General features: G+C 38.0%; 1 protein-coding gene across 1 annotated transcript; it reads left to right on the top strand.

The window, feature by feature from the left end:
- Positions 1-202: 202 nt before the first annotated feature.
- On the top strand, positions 203-9760 carry Spry3 (sprouty RTK signaling antagonist 3). Its single transcript, XM_029534604.1, has 4 exons — positions 203-261; positions 448-573; positions 4729-4851; positions 5547-9760. The coding sequence occupies exon 4, from the start codon at positions 5664-5666 to the stop codon at positions 6528-6530; it is 867 nt and encodes a 288-aa protein (XP_029390464.1). The 5' UTR covers positions 203-261; positions 448-573; positions 4729-4851; positions 5547-5663; the 3' UTR covers positions 6531-9760.
- The last annotated feature ends 1114 nt before the right edge of the window (positions 9761-10874 follow it).

Below are 10874 nucleotides of genomic sequence, written 5' to 3'. Positions count from 1 at the left end.
GAGGGGAAGAGGAGGGGAAGAAAAATATTGGAGGAGGAGGGGGAAAAAGAAACTGGAGTAGGAGGAGGAGGAGGAGAAGGGGGAGGAGTAAGAGGCGGAGGAGGAGGGGGAGGAGAAAGAGAAGGAGGTGGAGAAAGAGGAGGAGGAGGAGGAGAAAGAAGAGGAGGAGGTGAACTTACCCTGCTGAGCTTTCTTTGGGGAATACGTGCATCAAGATTCAGCTCTGCATGTAGAATCTATACGGTGTGTCTGCTACTACAGGTCTGAATTTCACCTCCCCCCCCACACACACACCGCCGATTTTTTGCTCTCCCTCTCTCCCTCCCTCTCCCTCTTTCCCTCTCTCTCCCTCTTTCCCCCTCTCCCTCTCCCTCTCTCTCTCTTTCCTGCTGTGCTGGAGGGACCAAGACAGAACTATCTCTGTTTTAATCTTCCCTTTCACTAAAGGAGTTTTCATTCAGACTTTCCGAAGAGAGGTGGAGAAACCTAAAGACTCAGGAGAAGAGATCCTTTGAGCCAGATCGAGCATTAGTTCTCCTGCTTTTCTCGGCATGGATAAACCATTTTCTCAAGGTAAGCCACGGGGATTAGCTCTTAAAGACTTCAGATTTCCTTCTATGCAATGCACAGATTGCCATTCATTCCAGCCTGCGGTGTGTGTGTGTGTGTGTGTGTGTGTGTGNGCGCGCNCACACACACACACACACACACACACACACACACAAGAAAGCGCCTTGATGAAATAAAATGTAAACCCTTAAAATGACATTTAAATTAATCAGCTCCTGTAGAAAATTATCCGTACTGGAAATCAAAATAGGAATTCAGTATGAACCTTTTTTTTATCCAAATGCCAATTTAATGTATAGTCTGTTGCCCTTTAATGCATTTTGGTGCTTGCCTAAGCCCCTTACAGTGCAGCCTAACCACCCAAGGTGAGGACGTAGGAAAAGCCAGTGCTGAGGCCAGTCTGACTGCCCAGCGGGCATCCTTGTCAGCGTGGGGCTAGTCTGCTATTGGCTCACAAGTCTGGGCTGTGCATCATTCGGATTTCATCACATCACCTTGCCTTGGGAAGAAATGGCGCAAGCTGACACGGCATAACCCCCCACTTACATTGAGTCAGAGCAATGATTTAGAAATTTCTGGATTCATGCCTGGGTATATGTGTACATATCTGTATGTGGCATATGGGAATTTTGTCCAAAATAAGAACCTGTGCGCATATCTAGTTAGTCAAAATTTTGTTAGTTAGTCCCATTTGCTAGGCTAGGGCAATGATTTAAAATACACTTCCTTCCACACATCTAATTTAGTCACCTATGAAAGCTGCAAATAAAGTTCAATGAACAGAAAACAAATCTTGAAGCCTGTACTAAGGTATATTTTGAAATGCAAATTATTGTTGTTTTCTGCACATATTAAAACCTCCCTGTAATGCAATGTGTTAGCACATGAATTGGAGTATATAATATATTAAAGCATGTTTTCAACAAATCATCTGCATACATAAATACAAATAAAGCACAGACTAGCAGTTCATCTACAGTTAAGTATACCCTTGTCTCTTTAATTCTAACATGCAGTAATAATGTAAATTTCTAGATATTTTGTTTCTTTGTGTTCTGTTTTTATGTCTGTAGCTGTGAAACATAATCTATTGTTCTGAATGACTTGGATTTCGAGATATCTACTCAAAATTAAGTAGTAAAGAAGCAAAGGATTGAAAAGAAAGAAGACTAATTCTTCATGAAAAAATTTAAGACTTAGATATGCAGCCAAAACCTAGCACAAAATTTAGAACGGGGCAAAACGGGCTTTAAAAATTTGACTTATATGTCTCTTCATTTGCAGATGAAGAAACAGAGAGGTCACTGGCCTGTAGTAGCACAGCAAAGTAAAGCTAGCATTAAGACCATAACCCAAGATTCCTGTGTCTTAGAAAATAATTTGTGGCTTATAGAAAGATTCTAGTGTCTTAAATGAATAACTAACTTCTTAGAATTTTCCTCACCATTAGAAGCTTATAAATGTGTTTGGTGTTACGATTTTTCTCTACACCACTCATCACTAAAGCACCTATATCTTTAATAATATCAAGTTCTTAAAATTGCAAGGCTCGGGGTCTTGAAATAAACTATGTAAGTCTTAATGAAACTATTAAAGTAATGAATAGGATTGGGGTAGCAATGTGACAAGTTAAGAGTTAAATGTGGTGAGGACCTGGCAGCTCTAGTAAGATGTATGCGGTAGGAGGGAGGCCCAGTCAGTAACAGAGAGGTCAGTAATGTAAACTATATACAACTTGGTATTTGTAAGGGGTGTGTGCTTTGATAGAGATGCAAATGCTTTTGCACAGAGAAGGATTTTTTAGAGAGCAGACTTTGGAATAGTAGAACTAAGAAAACATATAAAGCCATAGCAGAAATTCCCCCTATGTTTGCTTTCAGTTATTCTGAGAACAAGTGTATATAACAGCAGAGTACAGAGGGGGAAAAAAAACACACCTCACAGCCATTTACACAGTAAAGTACAAAACAGCATTGAGCCTGTAAGAGTGGGAGAAAACAGCAGTCAGTCCTTCATTCTTTCTTCTCCCGTCTTTTTAAAAATCAACATTGAATCACACTCTATCAAAAAAAAAAAAAAGATTTATCATAGAATTCAGAAATGTCTTAGGGCATCAGTCTAGAAAAGCTTTAGGCAGAAAAGTTTTCAAGTTTTGTCTCAGCATGTCAGATTTTAGATTTTAGAGAGAAAAACGCATTTTCTTTTATTAATAAACATTACCATTTCATGAATAGTTTAGCTTCCTAGTTCCTAAATAAGAAAGGAAATTTCTGTTTAGGTTGAATATAGCAAATTTCATGACTATAGAAAAACTATTCAGAAAGCTGTGAGCACCTGGCCAGCAAGACTGACAGGGGTGGGTTACAATGCATCATTCATTACTTTTCAGAGGTACTACGTGACAAAAATCACTAGATTCCATCACTATACGACCAAGACTCATAACCACATTGACTGCTATTTAGTAATATGTGATATGTATATTCTTTGTCTTTTATCAAAATATCAAATTGACCACAGGCAGTTTATTAAGTGTTGCTACTCACAAAGAATGGCTTTTTAATGGGTGGACGCATGTCGTGGTAGTTTCTCGTCTAGTCTACAAGTAGTATCTTGCATATTTGTTTTTCAGTATTCCCCCCTTATCTTCTGCTGTAGAATATGCCTATTGTTTCAGTTTACCTTTTTTAGCTAGATTGATTCAGCAGGGCCAGAATATCAAAAATGTTTATTGTCATCCAGTCTTTAATTACTACACCAAATCCTAATATTATTACAATCCTAACTGCCCATATTAGATCTCAGAATCCATTCTAATAAAAAAAATTAAGAACAGGAAGAAACTAATTTCATACTGGCAGACACTGTAACTGAGGCCAATGCTTCATTATTGTAGATTTCTTTAATCATGCAACAAAATCTCTTATTTTTGAAAAGTCTAGCCACTATTTTAATATACCTTTTTTTAACCTAAACACCATGCGACCTTCTGGTACCAGATAGAAGCCCCCTTAGATATTTTTATTGTTGGTTATAAATTGTTTATATTATGACCTAGATTCTAGCGAGTTTAGCTTTCAACTTTGTGGACATGCCTCCGAGTATTCAGTGACTTCACTGTAATCCTGTTTTAGGAATATAATATGATTATCTCATGTAACTATTTCTTGACATTTTCCATGTATTTTAGAAGTTGATATATCTAACTATACCCAGCATATGTTGCTATATTAAAAGTATACAAGATTTAAATGACTCCACCCATCATGTATTTGATGAGTTGGACATAAGCCCATTTCTTATAATTTTGTCAAATACTTATCATAGCCCAAAGTTTCTATATTCACATATAATCTACAACCCAGATGAATAGTATGTCCTTGTTTATTCAGATGTCTGATGAATACTGTCTATTTCTTTCCAGTGCTAAGACTATGACTGTATAAAGATTTAGTAAAACTATGGGTGGAAAGTTGCAAGGACTTTAAGTGCTAGGAAGTGAATCTATTTTTGTTTTTTAATTGTCCAAACAAACAGGGGCACTTTGCCCAATTTACCCTCAAGAACCTGAAAATGTAGATGGTGTGGATGAACAAACTGATTAAATTACATAGATATAGAAATATATACCATTATGGGGCAGTATCCTTGGAAATCTAGACCACCCCTATAATTATATCGGTAGAGAAACTGAGGCCAAAAGAAAGCAAATGATTTGACAAAAGTATCATACATAATTGAGTCATGGGGCATCCATTATGTTTATCTAATTTTTAAGCAGATGTAAGTTTAGCTAATCAGATTTATATGAGAATATAGCCTCAAAAGCCTCCAAAGTGTAGCCATTATTAGCTGCTGAACTCTTTTTGAACTGTATCATTGTTTTCCCCATGATTATTTCACTTTGGGCCTATTTCAGTGTTGTTTGCTTTTATTATAGAATCCTAATCAGATACTATTTTTTATTTCTCTGTTCATTTTTATTATTTATTCAATCTATCCAAATTATATAACAGTATGAGTAATTAGTTCATTCTGAAGATACTTAAAATCTGACAGATTTCAAATATGTACTGTATTCATGCTAATGATCTTTACGTCGTGATGTTCCATGTTGTCTCTTTGATTCATGTTTCCATTTCCTTTTTGAACATCCAGTCTTCTAGGTACAAGAGTCTACTACTTGTAAAATATTTTCTGCATGGTCACCATTTGTTGATTCTACCTATATCAAGGCCTTCAGGAGAAGGACTACACAACCATTTGTGGCACAACAAAGATGTAAGAATGTATCTTCTAATGTTCAACTAAGCTTAAATATAGTATGAGAACATCTCTTTACAAAAGCCATTTTTGATGTAAAGTAGAGGAAAGCAGTCTGTGAAGTATTTGTTTCGTAAACATAATTGTATAGTTATTGTGATATTTAAAAATAGTTCAGGGCTTGTATTATAATTTGATATAGTTGTCACTACACAACCCAGTGTTGTATATTTTAAAATGTTTGATTCTGGAAGCTGAGTGTGGTAATGCATACCTATAGTCCCAGCTACTCAGGAGGCTGAGGCAGGAGAATGGTTGAATATATACATGTCCATGTACACATATGAACAACTTCTCTTGGTAGACCTTTGAAGTTTCCTCTATTGCTTCAATACTGCTTTAGGAAATGACCTTTGTTTTTAACATTTGACTCTATTTTTATTAGAATTCAGATTCTCAAAACTTATATTAATCACATGACAGAATACAAAAAAGTTTAATTATCTAGCATTTGCTCTCAAACCAATTCATCCTTTGAATAAAATGGCCAGACTTTTCTGAAAATGAGTAAGTTCACTTACAAAATAAAAGTATTAAATGAAACATATAATAGAGCATTTAAAAGATGAAATGATGATAAATCCTAACTTTTTCTTGGTTCCCCTAAACTTGTGACTTGTATGTTCTCACACATTGTATTTCTTTTCTCTTAGGATTTTCTGATATGCTTTGAAGTCCATTTAACTACAAGGGCTTTTTTTTTTTTTTTTTTAATCACCGCAAGTGCCACTCTGACCTCAAATCACTTAGAGCTCAAAAATCCAGGCAAAATGGATGCCACAGTGATAGATGAGCTCCAACAAATTCTGCCTATTGAACAGCTGCGCTCTACTCACGCTAGCAATGATTATGTGGAAAGGCCTCCAGCACCCTGTAAACAAGCTCTTTCCAGCCCTTCCCTTATTGTGCAAACCCACAAATCTGATTGGTCCCTGGCTACCATTCCTACTGCTCTCCCACGCAGTATCAGCCAGTGCCATCAGCTGCAGCCCCTGCCTCAGCATCTGAGCCAGTCTAGTATTTCCAGCTCAATGTCCCAAAGCACCACTGCCTCTGATCAAAGGCTCTTGGCCAGCATTACACCCTCTCCTTCAGGCCACTCCATCATCAGAACCCAGCCTGGAGCAGGGGCCCACCCAAAGGTCGATGGTGCTCTGAAGGGAGAAGCTGAGCAATCTGTAGTGCATCCCAGTGATCACCTCTTTATCTGCGAGGAGTGTGGGCGCTGCAAGTGTGTCCCCTGCACAGCGGTTCGCCCTCTGCCCTCCTGCTGGATGTGCAACCAGCGTTGCCTTTGCTCTGCTGAGAGCCTCCTTGATTATGGCACTTGCCTCTGCTGTGTCAAGGGCCTCTTCTACCACTGTTCCACTGATGATGAAGACAACTGCGCTGATGAGCCCTGCTCCTGTGGGCCTAGCTCTTGCTTCATTCGCTGGGCAGCCATGAGTCTCATCTCCCTTTTCTTACCCTGCTTGTGCTGCTACCTGCCTACCCGTGGATGCCTCCATCTGTGCCAGCAGGGCTATGATAGCCTCCGTCGACCAGGCTGCCGCTGTAAGAGGCACACCAACACTGTGTGCAGAAAAATCTCTTCTAGTAGCTCACCCTTCCCCAAGGCCCAAGAAAAGTCTGTATGACCTTTCTACAAGATGGATCCAGAGTGTTCTCCTTCTGACCATCTTCAGTAATGCATAGGCCTCATGTTTGGGGGAGGGTGTGAGATAATAAACTAGCCAAAGTTAGGACCTCACCTCTTTTGTTCCTGTGGCATCAGGAGAATGGCAAAATATATCCTAGTGCAGGATGCCTTGTTCTTTTTCACAATATCTATCCCACTTTTCTTCAATCTTCTGACACCCAGCCTGCTCAGCTTTTATGGCTGTCATGGCAAATTCAGGTGATATATGGGCATGAGGTTTGGACACTGAGGACTGACAGAGCCAGCAACGTGGAGGTTTAGGGGCTCCCCAAGATAATGCCTCTCGGCGCAGGCTCTGATTGTCACTCTGCTTTCCACAGTGCCTTTGAAGACTTTCTTCTAAGATGGTCATCATAGGTGCATGTGGAACAGTGTTCAACCTTCCAGGGAATATAACTTCTACCCGCCTCTTTTCATCCCTTCCTCCCTGACCCTCTCTCCTTCATCTTTCCTTCCTTTCTATCTTCCTGTCTCTTCTTTCATTATCCTGTACTGTTCTTTTTCAGTCTCTCCTTTTACTTTGCTACATTTCTTTATTCCCTACCTTTCTATTATTCTGCTTTCTAAGACTAATCTTTGTTTATATTTTTATTTTGTTTGATATCTGTTTGTTTCTCTCTCCCTCTTTTTCTCTGACGTGTGTTTTTCTATATGTGTTTTCTTAGATGCCAAACTTTGCTATGCTATACCATTTACTAAATTGTATTAAGGGAAATGGATTATTGTAATGAACTGATTGCTACCAATAGTCGATATCCCAATGTGTGTATGCATTCACAAGCACACCCACCTGTTTGTGAGCGTACGAAGCTCTCCTAAATTTCCAAATTCAATTAGTTGGAGTGTTTTTCTCCTTTTCCTGATAACCAACTTATAGTACTGACAGATTCTACTAGCATGCTGAGTAGGATAGTAAATCAGGATGCTCATAACTTTGTATGTCTGACCCAAGTGCCAAAGGCAGACGTGCTTTATAGCTAAATGAACAAAGCAAAGGATATTACAGAGGTATGTTCTCTCTTAGAAGCTAACTTCCCTGAGACTGCATGGCTCAGGTCTTAATAATGGATGTTAAAGTCATAAAATTTTAGAGCTGGAAGGAATCTTAAATGTTAGTCTAGTTCAATGTTGTAATTTTACAGATGGGAAAACTGAGGTCTGGAAACAGGAAGGGAATTGCCCAAGGCCACATACTAGAATTGGTAACAGAATTTGACAGGAACATGGGCCTTCTGACTCCTACTTCATTGTTTCTCTCCTTCATATATTGGCTCACTGAACTTTTTCTTAGGACTCTTAACATTTCCAGAATATGATTCCCTTCCAATTGCTTTTCAAAAACCATAAGAAGTTAGTATAGTGGTCTTTCTGCAGTGAAAAATTAATAGTTAATTAACTGCTGGGTATTGAGGCTACCCCCAATGGATATCACCTTTGATTCTGTCACCTTATAAAAACTCAAATGTGTGTGTGTGGGGGGGGGGACAATATAAAGAAACCTTAACCAAGTTGTATCTTCGCCATTGCATCTACACTTTGCTGCACACACTGTGCTCCCTCCTTGCTTTGTCTGCAATGGTAGCCGCCTAAGAACCTAGATTTCAGCAACAGTGAACAACTGAGATGAAAGATATGTAAAGCACAGAAGTGACTCCCCTCATAAAATGTACAAAGAGCCTGTGCTACGAACCCCTGTCAATAAGGAAAAGGCTGCAATGGTGATGGCAGGGTGCAAAAGACTGCTACTAAGAGACATGAGAATTATATAGTTTCCCTCTGTAAGTAAACCCAAAATTTATCAAGGAATACAGATATTGTGGGCACTTGCTTGAAATCAAGGTGCTCCAACTTAGTTTAAGACTTCCAGACTCTATGTATCATCTCTTTTAAAGTATGCATGGATGTGTGCTGCAGGGTGACGTGAGGAGAAGTGCATAATCATGCACAAGAGGAAGAAAGGTAATTCCATGTCCCTTTGTTGGATATATACTGCAGAAACATATGCCACAAAGTCTTTATTGGCTATGAAACTTCCTGAGGTATATTGACATTGGGTTGCACACAGCCACATACCTTCTCTTACATCTCCTCTTGTAGAACTGCTTTGTCCTATTTTTGTATATATAAATATGTTATGATGGTTATTAATATTGTTAATGATATTGCTGCAAATGGTGCCATATATAAAATTAGGCTTCTTGGAACATTTATAAACCTTAAACCAATACCTGAATACCTGTAACCTCTGATGTTGCTTTTAAATCCTTTAACTTAAATAATTTGTGTTTAATCTTTAAAACTCTGCCTAATGTACTTCAAACTTATCTACTCCTAAAAGCTATACTCAGTTATCTGGGTAACACTGGGTGGTGATGAGTAGCAACACACACTTCTTGCTGCTTCTGTCCAAAATTTGCTTAGAGTCCAGATATCTAAGGATTCTCTGATACTAGTGCATTGTTCTGGAGCTAAAGTTACACTATGGATGCTTGCTTATTAGTTTCAACCCCCTTCTTAATAGCTCCTTGATATTTCAACCCTGCAGTCCTTACTCAGGCAAATTGTGCACTGCCAGAAGGGCCCTGGGCTCTGCCATACACCCAGAGGAGTTCTTCTCAGTGTATTTTTAAATGGCCTTATACTTGGTAGAAGAAACTGAAGGGTTCTTAAATGCAATCTGCTGCCGAGTCAGGGCTTTTACTTATGTCCAAGTTAGCCTGATATGGACTGCATCTGGTTTACATAGAGATGGGTCCTGTTGAGGTATGCACATATACATGTGAGTGCGCATATGTATCCCTTCTGTGGTTTCATATAGATATGTATATATATGTAAATATATAATCACACATCTCTATATATTTTAATGTATTGCACATGTATATTTAAAATATATACAAAATAACTCTAAATCCTTCAGAGTGGTTCTGTTTTCATTATTTCTCTGCTTTGTGATATGTACCACATAAACATGAATGTATCAATGGGTGTTTCTTGCTTGGCATTTCCTTTCAGTTAACTCATTCTACACCTAATTCTTCTGCTTTCCACATATTGGTGCCTTGATATGTGTTCTATGTCATTAGCTGAAAGTTTTCTTTTAATTTCAGGTCATTCTTCCTTTATCATAATAGCTATAATAAATATAGAACACTCTTTTATACTGCTATGTAGTGAGCATGATAGTTTATTGTCTCTATTTAACAATAACTATATTATCTCATTTTATCCTCAGAGTAACTGCATAATATAGGTACTATTCCCTTCTCCATTTTACAGATGAGAAAATGAAGCACAGAATTATTAATGAACTTGTTAAATGTGGAACTAAGATTTGAACCTAGGTGCTTTGCTCTCAAGTCCATGTTCCAGAGTCAGGTATAGCAATTCTCAATGGTGTAAACCATTGCAGAGTAACAAGTCTCAATATTGATTAGTTCTTCTCTTAATTACACTCCATTTATCACCTTAGTTAAAATAAACATGATCCTATGTTAAGAACAAGGCAACAATTACAGATATATTTTAGTTGTATTGTTTCCAAAAATGTTGACATTACAAATTTCTGATTTGAATCCAGAGTTATTTTCATCTTTAAAATTTCAGGTATCTTAACTTAGGTTTCCTAGAAAATAGAACTTGAAGCTAAAGCTGATTTACAATCCATGTAAACAAAAGTGGGGACAATAGCGGTGAGTTAGGTATAGCAAATATTAGGAAATATAATAACATTTAGCATAATCTATTTCATGACAAGTTAATTTTTCAACCTCTTATAACAGGCCAAATGAAATGACTACATCTCTATACATCCCAATATTGGGAAAGGGATTTATCTGCTAGCTCTCATCTTGTATATACCTTCTTATGTTATAGGAACTCCTTTTTGATGCTGGGGAGTATACATGTGACTGTATACATGTGCCATGTAATTTGGCAGCAATGAAGAGGCACTGTAGTTATTCTACTACAAAAAGCAAGGCATATGTGTGGGTATGAAGTGTTATAGATTTATGGTGCTGCCATATTGGTGCCTAATTTTTTTTTACCACATTCCATCATTTTGAGATAGTGTCTTCCTATATATCCCTAGCTGTCTTGGAACCCACTGTGTAAACCAGGCTGACCTCAAACTCAGAGAGATCTACCAGCCTCAGCTTTCTAAGTGTTGTGATTAAAGTTGTGCACTATTATGCCTTATTTTAATCATATTATTTTAAAGTGTGTTAGAGACAATATACTATCTCTAAAGTTCAAAGGGCTATACTGCGCTCACAGATGA

Source organism: Mus pahari (assembly GCF_900095145.1).
Source record: "Mus pahari chromosome X unlocalized genomic scaffold, PAHARI_EIJ_v1.1 GL456233.1, whole genome shotgun sequence".
In the NCBI taxonomy this organism is placed as follows: Eukaryota; Metazoa; Chordata; class Mammalia; order Rodentia; family Muridae; genus Mus; species Mus pahari.
The sequence above is the reverse complement of the archived record's forward strand: the minus strand, read 5'-3'. Positions and strand labels throughout refer to the sequence as shown.